This window comes from Microtus oregoni, unplaced genomic scaffold (assembly GCF_018167655.1).
Source record: "Microtus oregoni isolate MIOR12 unplaced genomic scaffold, Mior012 000020F_ref0000438, whole genome shotgun sequence".
Classification (NCBI taxonomy): domain Eukaryota; kingdom Metazoa; phylum Chordata; class Mammalia; order Rodentia; family Cricetidae; genus Microtus; species Microtus oregoni.
In genome coordinates this window covers 34531748-34553721 of record NW_024543079.1, presented here as the reverse complement: position 1 = coordinate 34553721, position 21974 = coordinate 34531748, and the positions used below count along the sequence as shown (strand labels likewise).

Genomic DNA, 21974 nt, shown 5'->3' with positions numbered 1-21974 from the left:
TCACGCAGACATACATGCAGGCAAAACACCAATGCACATAAAATAAAAATAAACTTAATAAAAATACTTTATAAAAGAAGAATAAACAAGTTTCTTTTATACACCCATTTCCATACCTATAAAAGTAAAGGAAATAAGAATACTTATGTTAGAGTTCTTAATAGGGTTAAATGCACAATAGCTTATACATTAGACACTTTTTCCAAGTAAATAGTGGTTGCTGTGATTGACATTTTTCAATGATTCTTTGGACCTATTCATAATGTTATTTAGTGCTCCAAAAACAGGGTAGGTACTTGAATACTTTTAATCCAACACAAATATTTTTAAACGCCTCCGGTAGTCATATAGTACCACGCACACCAGCGGGCCACTTGGCACCAGAGGCTTTCGGGCCGAATACTTTTAATCCAACACAAATATTTTTAAACGCCTCCGGTAGTCATAGAGTACCACGCACACCAGCGGGCCACTTGGCACCAGAGGCTTTCGGGCCGAGGCCTGAGATGACTGGCTTCCCATGGCCACGTGGCACTTGCTCCTGGTCTTTCCTGCCGGTCATTCTTCTTAGCCCAAAGGCGAATGAGCTGCACTGGCGCACGAGCCCGCCGACCTTAGCTGCACATACTTGCCGGTTCCGCCGGAGGGCGCTGGGAAACAGAGCTGCTGGGTGTCGTGAAAGTGTCGTGAAAGCGGCCTTCCTTGACGGTTCCGGGCCACCTGTAATAAGCGGGTCGTGCTGGAGTGTGGAAATTAGTATGGAGACATCCTTGCGGCTTGGGCATTGCTGGGTTCCCGCGGAGAAGCAGGCGGCCGGCGCCTGGGACTGCTGAGTTCTTGATTCCGATTGCACGGCAGCCGCAAGGCCATGCTGGCTTGGCGCGTGGCGCGCGGCGCGTGGGGGCCCCTTCGCGTGGCCGTTCGGCCGCCGGGGGCGCGGCTCGGCAGGGGCGGCTCCCGCAGGGCCCTGCTGCCGCCCGCGGCCTGCTGCCTGGGCTGCCTGGCCGAGCGCTGGCGCCTGCGTCCGGCCGCCTTCGCCTTGAGGCTGCCCGGCGCCGGCCCGCGGAACCACTGCTCCGGTGCTGGGAAGGCGGCGACCCCGGGGCCGGCGGCCGGAGGAGGCGCCACCGCGCAGGCCCCGGGCGCCCCTTGGGGCCCGGCGAGCGCCGCCAGCCCGGTACGTACGAGAGTCGGCCGAGCAGGTGACGGGCTCGGCGCTCTGTCGTGACACTCGGTGTTCTGGGAAGTTACGGGCAGGCGGCGCGTTCGGTCGCCGTGAGCTTCGGGGGTGGGAGGGGGGGGGCAGTCGGGTACGGTCTCTGGCCAAATTAGAACCCACTTCAATCGCCGTCTGTCTACACCCGTTGCTGGGAGGTGTGTCTGCATGTTGCATTGGTAAAACAGCTCTCGCTCGTCTAGTTAAAAATCTGTTTTTAACTTTTTGAAGCGAATCTTGAGCGTATAGGGTAAATTCGGAAGCGTCTAAGAACGGCCCATCTGTTCGCTTGTGCAGGTTTGGTTCATCAACCTTTGGCCTTTGGTCATCATATACAGTAACACGGAGGATAATTACTTAGCGTGGGTTGTAATGAAAAGATCCTTCAACTTTGTATTATCACTTAAGTCTGTTCTTGCGGTGACAAAAGGAGGTATTTGTCCACCTTACCTGCTAACATCACGTCCCAGGCAGGAGACCCCAGAGCACGAGTGTGGCACACCTTTTGTTGTCATGTTAGCAAAGCTCGTGCAATTATTACATCTTCAATTGTTAGGTCTTCAGAGGCCCCTGTCCTGCTCCGCCTTCATCAGTTACACAGCATGGGCTGAGGTGGCCACACCCCGGCAGGGGGCTCAACTTGAGGAATAGCTTTAAAGCCCTTCGGAGCTTGAACGCTGGATGCCTTGAAGCGGCCCTCAACCTGGCTGAAGCCCTACCCAGCACAGTTGGCCGAGTATGCCGCAGGTTATCTGGTTGGGTAATCTGAGATTAAGCTTTCCCAGTGTTGACCTGTACAGATGTATGTTATAACTAGCTCTCGGTGAGCGTTTCTTGTAGGGCTCGAGCCCCTTCACTGGCCCGGTAGCTACCCATCCAGTTGTAGTGTGTTTGCCGCGTGAAGTGATAACGACTGCTGGCGGCAGCTCTGACTTAGTCTTGCCCCGTGGGCACATCAGACTAACTTTGGAGCTCTTCATTCCTGGCTTTTGCTTTGTATCGCATCTTCTCCACCACGGGCCATCTTCCCCTCTTCCCAGCCTTTGTGAGTTGCTGTGATATTGGATCAGTGTTTGACTGACCTTATACCACAGTGTGCTCTGCAGGCTTGTCCTTCTTACCCGTCCAAAGGTCAGGACAGCGACCCTGATCTGTCTCACCAGCCTGACACTTTCCCTAAGTTTCAGGAATGTTCTAATATTTTGAACCTGAGTGTAAATGAGCATGTTTTCATACAAGTTTATAATGTGATCTGACTTTGAATAGAACATTCTAGAGTAGAGGGCTGTATTGCTTCTGACTTGCTGTAGTAGGATTTGAAGTTCTACAATTTTCTCTTTTTTTTAAATTTACTTTTATTTCATTTGCATTGATAGTTTACTTGCACGTATGAGGGTGTGAGGGTGTCAGATCTGGCAGTTAGAGACAGTTGTGAGCTGTCATGTGGGTGCTGGGAATTGAATATAGGTCCTCTGGAAGAACAGTTAGTGCTCTTAACCTCTGACCCATCTCTCCAGCCCTGAAGTTCTATAGTTTTCAGTGACAGTATTTTGTCATCAGATTCCAACAGCCGCCCCATTATCCCTCTATACCAGTATGCGTTCTGTTGGATTCTTTTTGTAAAATAAATGCCTTTTCTTAGGAGGTAGGTGGCTCATGAGATTTTAAGATACCTTGAGAAATGAACATTGACACTTTTCCCCTTTGGTGTGTGCACACATACTTGATATGAACACATGCAAAGATGAGGACAATTTTCCTGGTGTGTCTGCTCTCTTTCTGCCGTGTGCCCTGGGAACTCAGGTTGTCAGAGTTGGCAGCAGGTACCCACACCTGCTGAGCTTACCAGCCTGCCCCCCCCTTTTCTCTAAGAAGGTTAAGGTTCAGGTAAATTGGTTACTAATTTATTGATTTAAAAAGATGTTAGAATGGTTCTTTGAAGACTAAGTTCAGCGGGCGAATCAGCTTTCAGGCTTCGGGGACAGACATTTTCTTGCTGTCTCTGTCTCGTGTGGCGCAGGGCAGGTCAGCTCCGCTGGGCTGGAGTTGTAAAGTTGCAGTGCTCTCGTGACTCTCCTGCTTGGCACAGGAGGGCTGTTCTTCAGGGCAGCTGCCAAGGGGCCCTTTTGTCAGTGCCAGTTTCTACAGCTTGGCTCCAAATGAACTTTCAAGAAGTCACAACTCCAAATGGGAGCTGGGAACGCCCTCAGTTTTTGTGGTTTTTTTTTTGTTTTTGTTTTTTGTTTTTGATTTTTCAAGACGGTTTCTCCGTAGCTTTTGGTTCCTGTCCTGGAACTAGCTCTTGTAGACCAGGCTGGCCTCGAACTCACAGAGATCTGCCTGGCTTTTCCTCTAGAGTGTTGGGATTAAAGGCATCGGCCACCACTGCCCAGCTCGTTTCCATGTGTTTTAAAGTATGAATTTGTATTTTATAAAAACTGTGCTATCTTTGTCTTTCAGTATGAAAATCCATGGACAATCCCAAATATGTTGTCAATGACGAGAATCGGCTTGGCCCCAGTGTTGGGCTATCTCATTCTTGAAGAAGATTTTAATATTGCACTAGGTGTTTTTGCTGTAGCTGGGCTAACAGATTTGGTAAGTTATGAATATGTTTGCTTTTTGCTCCCTTCCAAATCCCACACTATCCGTAATTCCCCTGGAGTGCTAGATGGACAACCTCAGCATGAGTGTGATATAGCACTTTGTGTAAGGACTTATCTTCAACATCCATGTGGAACTGCTTTTCTGAGATCTAGAGGATCTAGAAAAGATGATAAAGATCTAAGAGATCTACAAGTGTAAAGGTCGTGGAGAGCTGTAGGAGAGGATATCTCTACCCTTGGTTTTTAACTTCTTTAAAAAAAAACACATGTAGAAATGTTCAAGATCCAAGTACTTCCTGTAGCGGTAGAATAAAGAGAAGTTCTGGCACTCTGTGTCTACTGTGAAGGAAGTAGTCTGATCTGCATGGAAAGTGGAGGAGGATGTGGCCTGGGAGCTGGTGCAGGCCGTGTTCTGCTTGGAACTGTCATTCATCAACAGTGAAGGCCTTGGTTCGAGATGGGAATTGGGCATCCTTTTTCCTACTTCCTCAGCACCTGGACAAGGAGAGGCGTTCTTTGGTATCACTGTCGGTTTGGGGAGTGTGATATCGGATTAGAATTGGGAATACAATGCCACGATAGAAGGCTCTGTTGCTTTTGCTGACCAGCACTGCCATCGTAGATGACTGTATTTATTACCTACCTTTTTACAGAGGGTTTAAAATGGCTTACAAAATTTTATGCCCACAAACGCAGTTGAGAGAAGTGCAGGATAGAGGAAAAACTTGAGGTCAGGGCAGTATGAGCATGTGGAAATAGAACCAATATTTTCTCAGACAGGAAAACTGGGAGATCTGTTTGCACCTGTATAGGAGATAAATTATGTTTTCAAACCTACTTGTTTTTGAACAGTTTTGTTCAACATTTATTTAATGAGAGTAGAAAACTGATTTCCCAAAAGTAAAGGTTGTATGGAAGTTTAAAAATGTTTGTTCGCCGGGCAGTGGTGGCGCATGCCTTTAATCCCAGCACTCGGGAGGCAGAGGCAGGCGGATCTCTGTGAGTTCGAGGCCAGCCTGGTCTACAAGAGCTAGTTCCAGGACAGGAACCAAAAGCTACGGAGAAACCCTGTCTCAAAAAATCAAAAAAAAAAAAAAATGTTTGTTCTGGGCTGTGGTGGCGCATGCCTTTCATCATAACACTTAGGAGGCAGAGACAGGCAGATCTCTGAGTTTGAGGCCAGCCTGGAACAGAATGAATTCCAGGACAGGCTCCAAAGCTACAGAGAAACTCTGTCACATAAGATCAAAAAGTAAAATAAAAAAAAAGTTTGCTTTTCTGTCTGTGGTTCATAGAGACACCTAGGAACAGTAGTGTTAGTAATGAATGAAGTTAACAGAAGGCTTTGAAGAAGATGGACAGATGTGAGCATTTGCGTTGTCTTAGTGTTTCTGAATATGCAGCAGGTACAGCCTTTCACACGAGTCTTGCCTTCTCCTTTGTCAGCATCTGTTCGCATTCTCATTTCTCCTCCTTCCTTGGGCCTGTTTGTCCCTCTCCTGAAGCTCTCTCCACTCACATTATTGGTGTGGTCTGAAAATCTGTCCTAGAACTTTAGACTGATAATAAAATATTTTAGATAGTAAAGTTGGTTTTTTTTCCCCAGATATTAAATTTACCTTTTATATTTGTTAATTTGTGAGGGCTTGTGGGGTAGGGGTTCAGCTGCCACATGAAATGGCCTTATTAAATGAGAGAGGCACCCCATTAACAAGCATGGCATGATGTGTATGGAAACCAGAATTAACTGGTACCATATTGTGCACTTTCCCATGGAGATCTGGATGCCTCCGCAACTGCTGGTTTTAAGCAGGGGAATGGCAGGATCTGATTGTGTGGGAAGTAGGCTCTCGGCCAGCAGGAGTTGGGAGCCAAAGAGCTGGTGAGGAAGTAGCTTAGACTGAGTTGGAGTTTGGAGTTAGAAGTGGATGGGCTTGTATAATGTTCTGAATAACTGGGCAGATTGACTGGAACTAAAGCAGGGTCACCAAGCATTCCACCCCCACCCACACCTATCTTCAGAATCAGGTTCTTGGTGGTAACACTGGGGGATGGGGAACCCTTGAGACAGGACAGGGTTTTGGAGAAACCACCAAGCTCCTGATAGCTATTGCTTTAAGTTGAATGTGGTAGTGTAGACCAGAAGATGGCAGATTGGGAGCTGCCTGATCAGAGGAAATATCTAAGTGTGGTAAATTAGTCAGTGAGAGGGAGAAGTGGCCATAAGTACAGGAACAGGGATGGTGAGAAAGGAAGATAAGACAGTGCCAGAATGTCCCAGAGAGTAAGCCACAAAAGTGCTGCTAGTGTGAGGTCACATGGTCTGAAAATGCAGAGCACAATGGTCATCTGCATGAGAACTTTCTAGAGGTGTGAGGATGATTGGCTCAAGTTGGTAAGCAAATGAGGGATGGTGGTGGCTGGCACTGCTTTTAGGGTAGTTTTGTTTTGTAGGGGAAGGAGGGCCTTATAGAAGCTAGGCAAGCGCTCACTGAAATACACCCCAGCCCTCTAATGAAATACATTTTAATATTGTATTTATAAGATAAGAGGCAGAGAGATGGCTCAACTGTAGAGTGCTTCCTGCTCTTCCAAAGGTCCCGAGTTTGAATCTCGGTACCCACACAGACAGCTCCCAGTTGCTCAGTTCTGGAAGATTTAACAGTTTCCTCTGGCCTCTGTGAACACACATGTACACACACAAACACAAAACTTACAGTCACACTTATACGTAAGTTTTAAACAGGACCCACAAGAGTTAACCAGTACAGGAAAACAGATAGAGATGTGAAAGCTGCATGTCTCACAGTTTAAAAGTAGTCCTTACAGGCAACAGCAGCCGTTTTGGCTCTTAGTCCCAGCTCTGTCAGTCACGCTTTCCGTGAGTTGTGTGGGTTTTTTATCTCTGCATTTATGTTTGCGCTCATTTCACATGGGCATGTTGTAGAATTAGTAAGAAGTCAGTAGGACCCCTTGGGGAAGAAAAAACAGTACTATAAACGTGAAATTTGTTTAGATAATTGCTGTTTCAAAAGCTAAAAGACTAAGAATGTTTGGGGATAAGAAATGAGATTTTGCTGGCATTTTCTGAAAGCATAGTTGTCTCTGGTATCTCTTAAGCTACAAATTACCTACTCTGTTCCTATGATGATGTTTATTTAAAAAACACTTCTATTTTCAGTTGGATGGATTTATTGCTCGAAACTGGGCCAATCAAAAATCAGCTTTGGGAAGTGCTCTTGATCCACTTGCTGATAAAATTCTTATCAGCATCTTATATGTTAGCTTGACCTATGCAGATCTTATTCCAGGTAAGAACACTTGTGTGTACTTTAAATAACAGGGAAGAACAATGGTAGTGAGCTTAGGCCTTCTCTTGAGAAGTAGTTTTTCTTCAAAAATGTTTTCAGCTTTAAACTGTTTCCTCAATTTAAGCTGTTTTGCTTGCCACACTGTTTATTGTAGAATTGTATTCTTGTTACACTAGAAGAAACAGTTTCTTTATAACTTTATTTAAAATTAATTGAGATAATCGTCCACAGTGCAGATTCTTAATACTCTTGAATTTTTTGGTGATACTTTATATGTTTCTAGCACACAGATATTTGAAAATAACTTAAAATCCTCATAAGTCGCTGATTTGTTTTTTTAATTTTTATTAAAATTATATATATATATATAGTGTGTGTGTATTTTGCCTCCATGTATGTCTGTGCCCACGGAAGGCAGAAGAGGGTATCATATCCACTGGGACTAAAGATAGAGACAGTTGTAAGCTACCATGTGGGTCCTGGAATCTAACTCAGATCTCCTAGAAGAGCAGCTGGTGCTCTTAACTGCTGAGCTATCTCTCCAGCTCCCAGGGTTATCTTTGTTAAGTACAGTTTATTCATAATGGGAACTCTGATACTCTAAAGATATCTGTAATTTTTACCTTATTTTTTAAAAAAAGATTTATTTATTTATTCATATGATTGTTCGATTTACATGTGTGCTTGCATGGCAGAAGAGGGCATCAGATCTCATTATAGATGGTTGTGAGCTGCCATGTGGTTGCTGGGAAATGAACTCAGGCCCTCTGGAAGAACAACCAGTGCTCTTAACCACTGAGCCATCTCTCTAGCCCCAACATTATTCATTATTATTCAGTTTCAAATTATATACATACATAATGCATTGTCTGAATATTGTGAATCTTTATGGTCTCTTGCTTTATGTGTTATCGTGCCTCTATGGTTCTTCATTTTGTGCTTTGGCTGTATTTGTCAAGCAGGTTTTCTTCCTCATCCCCCCAAGAGTTAGAAGTGAGGTTTGAGAATGGAAGCTGGTTCACTGTTTGTGTCTGGTAAAAGAGGTGTAGTGGTGTTTTATTATATTGTCCGTTAGTGTCCATTGTTGGCATTTGATAGGTGAAGTGTAGTGATGCCTCATTCTGGTCTCTGCGTAGGGTCCTTGAGTGTCCATTGTTGGTATCTGGTAGACATGTGTAGTGATGCTTGTCCAGTTTGATGCAGGTTTTTAAGTGTTCAAGACACATTAGTTATAACTAATAGCATTAATTATTAATAACTAACATTATTAGTTATTAGATATTCTTAGCTGTTTCCAGTGTGTCTGATCTTAGAATCAGCTTTTTTCCAAGGGAAAATAAAAATCTGTTTGATTTGATTGATTTGGTTACACGGAATTTATAGGTATCTTTGACAGATTTATTCTCAGGTATCTGATAGTTTGTAATGTTCTTGCCATTGGAATCATTTAAGCATTGTTGTGTGATGATCATTGTTACTGATGTGACAGCAGTCAGGTCTTTTCCTATGTTAGCCTGTGTCTAGTAAGGCTTACTCCCTCTGACGCTGTTAGTCTGCTGGCTTGTCTCCAGGCCCCGTATGCACTGTCTGTGGTTGTGACTGTTTTATCTCTCATTTCCTCACTGTGTGTCTCATGCTGAGTGGGAGCAAGCCTGCCTTACCTCAGCTCAGACGCAGCTTTTACAACCATTTTGTGGGGTGATTCCTCTAGGGATTCATAGATCCTCTTTGCAAATTAAGTAGTAGTTTTTCTTGGAAATTTCTTCCAAGTGTTCATCATGTCAGAACACTGAGAACTCCTTCTTGGCACTTTATGGTCTAGCATGTTTAAGCTGCTATTGAGGTGAGTTGTAGTACTGTTTTTCTAGTGTTAAAACAACCTGTAGTCCTGGTGAAAATCAAGCTTGGCCATGATAAATGGAGATATTGTTGGATTTGGTTTGATCATATTTTGTTGAAGATTTTGCATTCAGATTATGAGATTAGCCTGGCATAATTTCTTATGGAAGGCATTCTTTGTGATTTTTGTCCCTACCTTTTACTTGCTAGGCATTGTTCTATACCACTGAGCTAAATTCCCAAGCTGTAGCCTGGAATTTGTTTCTTGAAAAGTCTTTGTTGGTTTTTTAAATTAGCTTTTTAAGTTACAAAGAAATGGGTTTCATCATGGCATCTTCATCAATAGGTGTCGTTACACATTGTTCCCAGTCATTCCCCTTTGTCTCCAGGGGACCCTTTTCATTCTCTAGTAGATCCCTTCTGCTTCCTGTTACACATGATGATTACCTGCTCTGCAACCACCTTGCAGATCTTGTTCTTTCAAGGATCACCTTTATGGCTTTATGACCTACAAAAGTGTAAATATGCACATAATGCACACATACATGTGTACATTTATACATGTAAAATTTTAAATTTAAGTTCTACATGAGAGAAAATGTGATTTTGAGTCTGACTCAAAATTATTATTTGAGCCCAATAATGATTTCCAGCCTTTTTGCTGTAAACATCATGACTTCCTTTTTCTTTTAATGGTGTAAAATTTTTGTTCATCCAATCATTTATGAGCATCTAAGCTGTTTGAGTTTCCTGACCTTTTTGAATAGTGCAGCAATAAACATGCAGTTCTCGGAGTCCTTCTGCTGTGTACTTGAGTGGCATAGCCAGCTTATATGGTGGCTCTGTTCTGTCTCTTGAGGAAGCTCCACACAGCTCCCTCTAATAATTGCATTCTCTTCATCAGTGAACAAGGCTCTTCCTCAGTCTCCTCAGCATTTGTTGTTGGTCCCTGTTTTTAATGCCAGTGTTGTTACTTATCAAAAAGGTTAGTGACTTTTTTTCTTAAGTTCTTGAGTAGTAGTTGTGTGACATTACAGTTTTTCATCTTGAGTGTTTGATAGAATTTGTTGAAACCATTGAGAAGAATTTTGAAAAGGTGATTAATTTTTAAAATTGTTTAATTGTTCCAGGGTAATTCAGTTTAATAATTCATCCTTTGTACCTTTGCAGGGGGTGATTTTTTTTCCCTAAGAACTTACCCATTTTATTTATATTACGAGATTATTATTTTAGCACTCTTTGTTGGTACCTTAAGATTTATGGTATATAACAATGTCTGCATTTTTATCTTGAGTCTTACTCCCTTTGCTTTTCTCTTGATTAGTTCTGTCACTAATTAGCTTGCCAGTCCTGTGAGTCCTAATGAACCAAATAAGGCTTTGCAAAGACTCAGATTATTTACGTTATTAAATATTGCTCTCCTCCCCTTCTGTCTTTCTCCTTATCTTGGTTTTCCTTGATCCTTTTTTGTATATCAGTTCTTTTAGTAGAAATAAAAAAGACACTACATATAATGAAACATTTTTAATAACTATATTAAAAATAAGAAATCAATTAAAATTTTGATGAGGCATTTTATTTAATGCACTGGATTAATGACATTCTTCTGGGCCATTGACGAGCTAGTAAGGTGTCCCCAAACCTGAGGATCTGCTTGATCCTCTGGACCCACATAGAAGAGAGAGAACTAATTGTGAAAGTCACTTCTGACTCCTGTGCCAGCACACGTGTACCCCGCCCACACGCTCACATACTCAGTACGTCTTTAGGTGGAATTCAGAAGTGATTCTAGCATATACTCAATAAGAAATTACCAAATTGAAGTACAAAACTTCCAAATCAAGTGTTTATCTCCATTTTTTGCCCCTTTCTATTTTGGTGAGCTTGTGGCTGTGGTATTGACAGCGCAGTCTATTGATGAGCACATTTCCCTGAGGCTGCATTTTCTGCTTATGTACCATTTCACTGCATTGTGTGTGTTTTATGTCATTGTCCAATACAGAATATTTTCCTCATAATCTTCTGTCTGGCTAATATTTATTAGGGTGAGTGTGGCTCAGGGTCAGAACATTTCCCTAATATACATAAGGCCCTATGTTTAATCCCCGGTACAACTAAAATAACAATATTTTTTAGTTGTCAATTTGAATGGATGTTGTAGGTGTCTTTTTAATGATTTCAAGCTTAACTGCATGTTGAGAGTCTGTGCTCCGTGGCTTTAGTCTCGCAGCTTGTATACACACAGATTTCACAAATGTGTGCTTCAGTGAATGGACACTCTGTAGTGATGTTCTCTGTGTAAACTCAGTGTCACAAATGTGTGCTTCAGTGAATGGACACTCTGTAGTGATGTTCTCTGTATAAACTCAGTAAGTGTAATTTTCAGTCTTGTTGCAATCTTTCACATCTTGACTCCCTGTTCCTTCCCACCTTTTTGGTTTGCTTGAAAGTTAGTGAGAGTTGATGTTAAAGTTTTTTTCTTTGTGTCTTGTTTTACTCATCTCCCTTCCACCCCCTGCAATTCTAATTTTGCTTTGTTATTTCTTTTTAAAATTATGATATTAAAAGCACATAAGTTGGAATTGTATATTTATGACAAATAGAGTATTTTATTTGAAAGTGGCCCACCAGATGGTTGCAGGTAGTAAAGTGACTGCAGAGACACTGCCAGGTCCCGTGCCGTATTGACCCCAAGAGTACACTGCCCAAGTCTGCATTCCCCAGACCTCCATCCCGGCAGATTCCTCACAGCTAGCTAATGGTTTGACTTGCAGAGGTTTGCTGCTTTTAGACTATGGTTATTGTTTAATTTATCTGCTAATGCTTACTGTAGAAATGCTTGCTTAATGATTAAGGAAGTGCATCTAAAAATCATGGTCCACATGGTTCATTGTAGCCTGGCTACTAGAGTCACATGGTCTGCTGTACACATTTTCTCTGAAACAGCACTGTCGTGGAGGGTGAGACAAGGCAAATCCAGTTTGCTCTGCAATTGCAGGTGCAGAGTCAGTAGTAGTCAGGACAGGAGAGGGCCCTAAACACTGCTTCAGATTACCTCTGAGCTGTTTGAAAGTACCACAGGAAGGATATCGGTAAACTATGATTTGAATTCAGGATTTTTCCCATCAAATTTATCTTGTGAAAAATAGGATTGTGTGTTAAACTTTGTATGGTACAGAAGGCTCTAAAGTGAAGTAAGTTCTCTGTCTTCCCATCTAACACATCCTCCTGTTGACTATGGCCCTAGGACCATGCTGGAAAATCTGAGGAATAGGAGTTTGAGTATCCCCAGTGGCAAGCAGCTTGGGGTTTTGGATTGTTTGGGGGTTAGTGATGTTCAGCTGGCAATGTGCAAATATTCCAAAATCCTAGAAACTGAAATCTGAAACATCTCTTGTCCAAGCACATTGGGTAAGGGAGACTCAGCCTGTGATAAGAATTGATTGACAGGCAAAGTAGGGAGAAGAATAATAGTTGTGTGGATAGGAACTAGCTCAACAAGAGTGAATACATTTTGTATTTCTGTAAGCTATATATATGTAAATGCTCTTTAGAGAGTAGACTACAATTCAGATACAAGGACCTCAGGATATTTTAACTTCCCTTACATCCCCATTCACCTCCCTATTATTACTTTACATTCATTTCCAGTGACCAGGACATCTTTTTCCCAGAATCACAAAGCTGAGGAGAGTGGGGACGGGGAGGCTGAGTGTGGATCGCCTGTGTGCAGGCTTGCAGTTTATAGACAGACACAGGAGAGAACGGAAGTGGTGAGCAGGTTGGAATTCTGGAGCAGAGAAGTCACAGAGCCAGAGTCTGCAGGTCATTCTGATCACAAGAAGGAATAAAAAGAGCAGAGCTTCACTGTAGGGGCCTGAATCATTAATAAGTACTTATTACAAAGATTTTACTTACGGAAAACATCAAATAGTATGAGGCTGATTGAGGCTTTTCTGCAGTCAAAGTATCTATTTGTAATTTTCAGACTCCTCATTTCTGGTTTTTATATTTGATTTTCAGTCCCACTCACTTACATGATAATTTCAAGAGATGTAATGTTGATCGCTGCAGTGTTTTATGTCAGATACCGAACTCTGCCAACACCGGTAAGTTTCACAAAATACTCCTTTAGCATTACTTATAAATATTCACTCTATTGAATGTAATTTCGCTTTATGAGGATAATTTATAGTAATTATTTTTTAATGGGAATTTGAAAAAAATTACCCTGCAATTTGAACACACTCATAGTCTTTTGAAAGATGGATTTATTTCTGGGCGTGATGATACATGCTTTTTATCTCAGCATTTCAGAGGCAGAAGTAGGTGAATCTTTATGAGGTTGAGGCTAGTCTGGGGTTTACGGAGCTACAGTGAGATCCTAATCTCAAAGAGAACAAAAACTAATTTTAGTTGATGGTATATATGAAACCCAGGGCAGCTTGCCAGGCACCAAACAGCTCATTCTTAGAGGTGTTTCATAGCTCCAAGCTATATATTGTTTCATTTAGCCTCACCATGAATGGTCCAGACATTATTTTTAATATGTCATAGAAGAATGGAATGGTTTGCTTACATCCTAGTTTATTAGTTTTATAAATATTTGAGTGCATAAGTATAGCATTATCTTCTTTGGTTCTCAGGAAAGATAGAGCTATAGTTTATTTATTTATTTGATTTATTTATTTATTTATTTTTGGTTTTTCGAGACAGGGTTTCTCTGTAGCTTTGGTGCCTGTCCCGGAACTAGCTCTTGTAGACCAGGCTGGCCTCGAATTCCCAGAGATCTGCCTGCCTCTGCCTGGAATTAAAGGCGTTCACCACCACCGCCCGGCTACTCAGCCAGATTTTTAACCTGTAAAAGAGAATAACATAAGTTTTTTTTGGGAACATATATGATGAAGCAAACTTTGTGAGAACAATTGTATATAATTTTGTAGGACTTGACAAATGTACAGTTTGAAGAATCTTATTTTCAATAGCCTAGAATGATCAGGAAGGTATGTAAATAGTGCAGTACGTTGGGGCTAGGCATAGGGTAAGCACTGGTAACTTTTGTTTGAAACCTGAACAGTAAATTGAAACTTTTTTTTTTCTTTTGGCAGCGAACACTAGCTAAGTATTTCAATCCTTGCTATGCTACTGCTAGGTTGAAGCCCACATTCATCAGCAAGGTAAGAGACTCACAGCAGCCTTGTAAAGAACTCTGTCCTTTATGAACTTTTATAAAATGCATATAAGTCTCAGTCAGGAGCAGCTTAGAATGAAAGATAGATTAGATATCCTTGGGACAGAGGGACCATTGTGTTTGTACAGGACCGTTGTCCTTGTACAGGTATAGAGTATTACCAGCTAGAGAGAGCTTTTAGCTTCATGTGACTCTTAATTGTGTCAAATGCAACAATTTGAATGTAGCACTCCATAGAAAATCACTTGAAGTGCTGGGACAAATGCACCAATAAACCTAAACCCTGTTCTTTTTTTTATTATTGATTTTTATTGAGCTATATATTTTTCTTGACTCCTCTCCCTTCCACTCCCCTCCCCTTTTACCCTCTCCCTTGGTCTCCATGCTCCCAATTTACTCAGAAGATCTTGTCTTTTTCTACTTCCCCTGTAGATTAGATCCATGTAATGTCTTTTTTAGGGTCCTCATTGTTGTCTAGGTTCTCTGGGATTGTGAATTGTAGGCTGGTCTTTCTTTGCTTTATGTCTAAAAGTCAGCTATGAGTGAGTACATACGATACTTGTCTTTCTGGGTCTGGGTTACCTCACTCAGTATGATGTTTTCTAGATTCATCCATTTGCACGCAAATTTCAAGATGCCATTATTTTTTCTGCTGTGTCGTACTCCATTGTGTAAATGTACCACTTTTTTTTTTCTTTACCATTCTTTTTTCTTACCCATTCTTCAGTGGGGGGCATTTAGGTTGCTTCCAGGTTCTGGCTATGACAAACAATGCTACTATGAACATAGTTGAGCACATGTATGTCCTTGTGGTACACTTGAGCATCCTTTGGGTATATACCCAAAAGTGGTATTGTTGGGTCTTGAGGAAGGTTGTTTCCTAATTTTCTGAGAAATCGCCGTATTGATACCCAAAGGGACTGTACCAGTTTGTACTCCCACCAGCAATGGGGGAGTATTCTCTTTAACCCACATCTTCTCCAGCATAAGTTGTCATCAGTGTTTTTTGATCTTGGCCATTCTTACAGGTGCAAGATGGAATCTCAGAGTTGTTTTGATTTGCATTTTTCTGATGGCTAAGGATGTTGAGCATTTCTTTGTCTTTCAGCCATTAGATTTCATCTGTTGAAAGTTCTTTGTTTAGGTCTGTAGTACCCCGTTTTTGTTTTGTTTTGGTTTTTTTTTTTTGGATTATTTGTTCTTTTGATGACCAATTTTTTGAGTTCTTTGTTTATTTTAGAGATCAGCCCTCTGTCTGATGTGGGGTTGGTGAAGCTCTTTTCCCATTCTGTAGGTTCTTGTTTTGTCTTATTGACCATGTCCTTTGCTTTACAGAAGCTTCTCAGTTTCAGGAGGTCCCATTTATTGTTTCTCTCAGTGTCTGTGCTACTGGGGTTATATTTAGGAAGTCATCTCCTGTGCCAATGCGTTCAAGTGTACTTCCCACTTTCTCTTCTGTAAGTAAGGTTCAGTGTGGCTGGCTTTATGTTGAGGTCTTTAATCCATTTGGACTTGAGTTTTGTGCATGGTTATAGATATGGATCTATTTTCATTCTTCTGCATTGTTGATACCCAGTTATGCCAACATCATTTGCTGAATATGCTTTCTTTTTTCTGTTTTATATTTTTGCTTTTTTGTCGAAAATCAGGTGTTCGTAGGTGTGTGGATTGATATCTAGGTCTTCAGTTTGGTTCCATTGGTCCTCCTGTCTGTTTTTATGACAATATGAGGCTGTTTTCAGTATTCTAGCTCTGTAGTAGAATTTGAAGTCAGGGATTGTGATTTCTCGAGAAGTTTTTTTTATTGTACAGGATTGTTTTGGCTATCCTGGGTTTTTTGCTTTTCCATATGCAGTGACTATTCTTTCGAGGTCTGTAAAGAATTTTGCTGGGATTTTGATGGGCATTGCATTGAATCTGTAGATTGCTTTTGGTAAGATTACCATTTTTACTATGTTAATCCTATCTACCCAAGAACATGGGAGATCTTTCCATTTTCTGGTGTTTTCTTCAATTTCTTTCTTCAAAGATTTAAAGTTCTTGTCATACAAGTCTTGTTTGGTTAAAGTTACTCCGAGATATTTTATGCTATTTGTGGCTATTGTGAAGGGTGATGTTTCTCTGATTTCTTTTTGTTGTTGTTGTTTTGTTTTAAAAGAGAACAAACTCATTTTTCATTATACATACCAATCCAAGTTCCCACTCCTTCCCCTCCTCCCATTCCTGATTTCCTTCTCAGCCCATTTATCATCTGTGTAAAAGAGGGCTACTGATTTTTTTTTTTTTAGTTAATCTTGTATCCTGCTACATTACTGAAGGTGTTTATGAGTTGTAGAAGTTCCTTGATAGAATTTTTGGGGTCACATATGTAACTATTATACCATCAAATAATAGTGAGAGTTGACTTCTTTTCTGATTTGTGTCCCCTTGTTCTTATTTTGGTGTCTTATTGCTCTAGCTAGAACCTCGGGTATTATATTGAATAGGTATTGAGAGAGTGGACAACCTTGTCTTATTCCTGCTTTTAGTGGAATTGCTTTGAGTTTCTCTCCATTTAGTTTATTGGTTGTTGGCTTGCTGTATATTGCCTTCATTATGTTTAGGTATGTTTCTTATATTCCTGCTCTCTCTAAGACCTTTATTATGAAGGGATATTGTATTTTATTGACGGCTTTTTCAGCATCTAATAAGATGATAATGTGTTGTTTTTTTTTTCCTCCAGTTTGTTTATATGGTTGATTACATTGACAGATTTTCATTTGTAGAACCATCCCTAAATCTCTGGGATGAAGCCAACTTGATCATGGTGGATGATTTTTCTGATGTATTTTTGGATTCATTTTGTCAGTATTTTATTGACCAGTTTTGCATCAATGTCCATGAGTGCTATTGGTCTGTAATTCCCTTTCTTTGTGTGGTTTGGGTATCAGGGTAATTGCAGCCTCATAAAAAGAGTTTGGCAATGTTCCTTCTGTTTCTGTTGATATCAGTTCTTTGAAAATCTTGTAGAATTCTGTGCTGAAACCATCTGGTCCTGGGCTTTTTTTTGGTTGGAAGACTTTTGATGACTGTTTCTATTTCTTTAACAGTTAGAGGTCTATTTAATTTGCTTATCTGGTCTTGATTTAATTTTGGTAAGTGATATTTATCCAGAAAATTGTCCATTTCCTTTAAGTTTTTCAATTTTGTGGAGTACCGGTTTTCGAAATATGACTTAATGATCTTCTGGGTTTTCTCCATGTCTGTTGTTAGGTCCCTCTTTTCGTTTCTGATTTTGTTAATTTGCATAGTCTCTCTCTGCCTTTTGGTTAGTTTGGATAAAGAGTAACACTGTTCTTATAGAAAGTTTCTCAGATAGAATTTATTGCTTATTTAAAAAGAAAACCCAGATCACTGTCCTTTGACTGCAGGATAAATAATAGGACCAAGATGTGTCTCTGTGCACCTTCCTTAGCTGCATCATGCTCTGATTGCTTCATAGAATGTCGTCTTCAGACTATTTTTGGCTCTGTTTTGTGCTGTTGAGGATAGGCAGTGCTTATTTCCCCAGAGGATTTCATGGCAATGAATGCATTTCAGTTTCTGACCTCACAGGGTGTGGCAGGCAGCAAGGAACGCGGCCTTGGAAGTCTGGGTTCTGGGTTTGGCTCTGTTGTTTGCTGTGATTCTTTCACCCAGGGAGAAGCCACTTCATTATTTCATATTTACAGAGCTGTTTGAATGGGTAATAAGGAAAAAGGCAAAAAGTTTTCTAGCACCCTTGCATTGCTGCAGGAGTCGAGATGTACCTTCTGATAGTTGTCAGCACCCTCATTGTAAATAACGCTATGTAGGCAGATAGGTTAGTTGTTGACTCTGACCTGTTAGATACTCTCACCTGGGAATGCCAACTTTGGCATAGGTAACACTGTTCGATCCAGAATGCTTAGAGTGTGTGATGATGAGTATACCTTTGCATTGAAAGCTTAAAACATGACCCATTTGGCACTGTTCATTTATAATGCCTTTATTTTTTAAGGTAAATACAGCAGTCCAGTTAATTTTGGTGGCAGCTTCTTTGGCAGCTCCGGTTTTCAATTATGCTGACAGCATTTATCTTCAGATACTGTGGTAAGCTATATTTAGAATTACTCTGAGAATATCAGTACAATGGCTTATTGTGACAATCCTAGAGTGACTTTGTTCTTGAAGTGTTAGATGACAAAACTCTGGCCACCCCCTTTTCTCTTCCTTTCAATTCTTTTCCTCTACTACTTTTCCTGGTTTTACTTGCTGTCCTTTTTTCTTTCTAAATGCTCAGTGAGTCTACTTAATGCTACTTGTATGTGCACAAGAACTACTAGAACATGGTAACCTCTAATGAACCATATACCTGAAAGAAACCAATTTTCCTTCCCCCCCAGCAGCCATCAATTGCCAGTAGCATCTCAGAAAGGGGTAGAATTTCATGAGTCCCAACTTTTCATGCAGAGATTTTGGCTGGCTTGTGCTGTTGTTAATGCACGCCTACAGTCATAGCCACTATACGTTTATGTGTATAGTGTCACCATCATGTTCAGTAAGTACTATTTTTGTTGCAAATGCCCACTCTTCTGTCTCTTAAAAATTTTCCCTACTTCTTGCATTATGATCCCTAAGCTTTGGGGATAGGGAATGTGATATAGCTCTTCTGTTTGCAGCTGGGTACTAAACAGACTCTTATAACCAACAGTTTGCCCAGCTTTGAACCCTGAAATCTATAATAGCAAATGTTTGCAGTAGTGGCACAAATATTATGGGAATAACCAACTACTTTCTGATTGGATTTAAAACCTTCTCCACATGATGGCACTAAAGCCCGGTTCTGTTAGCAGGACCCCCAAACCATTGCCTGGTTAAGTCATAGACTAAAGGAGAGAACTTAGTTCTATCATTCTGCTAAATGGACATAGTGATTAGTTGTCCCTAAGTTCCTGTCTTTATACCCATGTGTTAGTGTATCTCCCCACCCTACAGAGAAGTTTCTTCTTACAGTAGATGGTGACTAACACAACTAGCCGGTGTGCCCTGTCATTCTTTTTGTTTGTTTTTTCAAGATAGGGCTTCTCTGTATAACAGCTCTGTCTGTCCAGGAACTCTCTTTGTAGACCAGGCTGGCCTCAAACTCACAGAGATCCACCTGCTTCTGCTTGAGTGCGAGGATTACAGGCGTGCGCCACCACCACCTGGCCGTGTGCTATCATTCTTAACCTTACTCTCAGGCATGGAGCATAGAAGTTAGCAGTCAAACTTGGAGGAATGAGGAGTATTGCCAGTGTGTTAAGAATTTTAGAGGAAGAAAAAGTAATAATAGGGATAACTACAGGAAGGAAGTGGCATTTGAGCCATAACTTCAGGTGAGCTGGATCCTCTGCAGACATTTTGGACAGTGGTGCTGAGGATCCATCTTAGTAGAGGGTGTGGTGGGAGGATACCCAGTGGAAGCACTTTGAATTTTATTTGAATGTGCTAATTACTGTTGTGGGGTAATCTTTTTGTGCGTTGTGAAGATGTGTCATTGTGCTTGTTTTAGTAAGGAACGGAATGGCCAATAGGTAGGAAAGGATAGGTGGGACTTCTGAGGAGAGAGAGGAACTCTTGGAAGAGGAGAGTGGGATTCACCAGCCAGACACGGAGGGAGTCGGACATACAGAATAGAGGAAAGGTAAAGAGCCATGTGGCGGAGCGTAGATTAACAGAAACGGGTTAATTTAAGTTGTAAGAACTAGGTGGGAACAAGGCTAAGCTAAGGCCAAGCTTTCATAATTAATAATAAGTCACCGTGTCACTTAGGGCTGGGTGGTCTAAAGAAAGTTTGACAAGAAAGCTTATTTGTGATTATTTGTAAATGTCTTGAAATGTGTCAACTTAAACTTTAAGCATTCCATATGGACTATCATTATTGATTTTGAACTATATTTTGGTAAGCTTTTAATTTTAATTAAAACATGCTTTAGCAGTCTGAAACAAAGGTGGTTAGTTAACCAAAGTAAATTATGTATCATTTTAAAAATGATACAATCTGAACTTTATTTTCTTACATAAAATGAAAGGTTTTTTTTCTTTGTGTTTTTATTTATTAATGGAGGTTTTCTCTCTCTCAAACTACATCCATGTATAACTTGGTTCTCCTGTTTTTGCTTCAAGGTAATGCAAGGTAATTTAGTTATGTGCCAAGCCATCTAAGTAGGAGCTGTGTAGATTTGCGCCATATTTCTCCAGTCTTTTTACAGTTGTCTCCATTCTGTCTGTATGAAGATGTTTTTGTGGGAGAAAAAGAGAACATAGAGCACCCACGGTTGTAGTCAGAAAGGAGAGTTGCTAGGACTGCTAGTCTATAGGCCTTGATAATTAGATGACTTTTATTTGGCATTACCAATTCATATGTCCTAAAGGAAGTCGTGGATTTAGATTTTTGTAGCTAGACAATTCTGTCACACAGTTCTATTTTCTTAGTCCATCTTTTACATGTGTACTTTATGATTTTTGCTGTTAGTGTTTTTAGATTTGACAGCTGAGTCCCATTTCTCCCCTCCCAAGGTGTTGTACAGCCTTCACTACAGCTGCCTCAGCATACAGTTATTATCACTATGGTCGGAAAACTGTTCAGGTGATAAAGGGCAAATGAGAGACACCCAGCTCCAGCAGCAAGGAAGCAACTTCCATCATCGATAGCAGTGCCAGCGAAAGCACTTGGTGTTGAGCTTGAGAAAGGACTTGTCAGACAAACCATGTCTTCAAACCGAAGTAATGTACGTTGAAAATAAGCTCTATCATGGGCCTATGCAGAATTTCCAGTGTATTTTTAAATACAAATAAAACTATAATGTAGAATTTTTAATCTTAAGTTTTTGATTAATTTGTGAGATGAATTATTCTAGTTACTGTTTTTTTAAAAATGTTTTTCAAAAACATTGTTGATAGCATTGAAACAAAAGCAGGAGGGATTTCCTGAGATTAGGTATATACTCTACACAGCGTGGCTACGCATTTTTATGTTTGAATTTTAAGTCTGTATACACATTAACAGTTTATGTGGTTAATACTTGACTGTTTGAAAAGATGAGAATAAACTTAGCTGTGGGTAGGGTAAAGGTGTACAGAGACTTAAAATGTACAGAGTTTTGAAAATAAAAAAGATCAAATAAAATAGATGGTATTGGAGTTCATCAGTAGTCTTCCAGCCTCTCAGGTAACACAGGAGTCAGAAAGGAGAACATGTAATAGACTTTGCGTCTGAAAGGCAGAGAATTACATCATGCCTCCCCACTACTTCAGATGTGATGTTTGTATGATATTGTAACCTGTACTCATATGTCATGTAAATAATATAAAACTTTATATTTTTTGGAGTCTTTTTTTTTTAAAGCTTTGGAGAATCTTCTATTGTTAACTCAATAAAAGAATAAAAGAGCTGAGGAAAATGTGCCTTCCACTTGGGTTGTTCCGTGTCTTTATGCAGTTGTAGAAGTTCCCCAGTCTATGGAGTGCACTGAGATGCAGCACTTCCCCTTACATGGTAAAAACAATTGGTTCAGGACCATTTGACTTTGAAGACTTGCCACATCTTGTGTTTAGGATAGTGGGGTGCAGGTAGGGTCAGAAAGCTGGGGGTTCCTCTACATACTGGAAGCCTTTGGTTGACCTTTCTCCTAAGTTTTAACCTAAGTGTAATGTGGAATCATATAGTAAGATTCTGCTCATTTATTTCCCGGCTGCCCAGACCCAAAATAATCACACAGAAACTATATTAATTACAATACTGCTTGGCCAATAGCTTAGGCATATTTCTA

General features: G+C 40.7%; 1 protein-coding gene across 1 annotated transcript; it reads left to right on the top strand.

Annotated features, from left to right (window-relative positions):
- The first annotated feature begins 715 nt into the window (after nt 1-715).
- Nucleotides 716-21616, top strand: Crls1 (cardiolipin synthase 1). Its single transcript, XM_041670027.1, has 7 exons — nt 716-1177; nt 3677-3814; nt 7004-7133; nt 12996-13081; nt 14081-14149; nt 18182-18273; nt 20722-21616. The coding sequence occupies exons 1-7, from the start codon at nt 869-871 to the stop codon at nt 20807-20809; spliced, it is 912 nt and encodes a 303-aa protein (XP_041525961.1). The 5' UTR covers nt 716-868; the 3' UTR covers nt 20810-21616.
- The last annotated feature ends 358 nt before the right edge of the window (nt 21617-21974 follow it).

Excerpts from the sequence above, each read along its gene's own strand:
- Crls1 (XM_041670027.1), top strand. The coding sequence starts at position 869 with ATGCTGGCTTGGCGCGTGGCGCGCGGCGCGTGGGGGCCCCTTCGCGTG. Across the intron at positions 14,150-18,181 it reads AGCCCACATTCATCAGCAAG|GTAAATACAGCAGTCCAGTT; the intron begins GTAAGAGACTCA and ends TTATTTTTTAAG. Across the intron at positions 18,274-20,721 it reads ATTTATCTTCAGATACTGTG|GTGTTGTACAGCCTTCACTA; the intron begins GTAAGCTATATT and ends TCCCCTCCCAAG.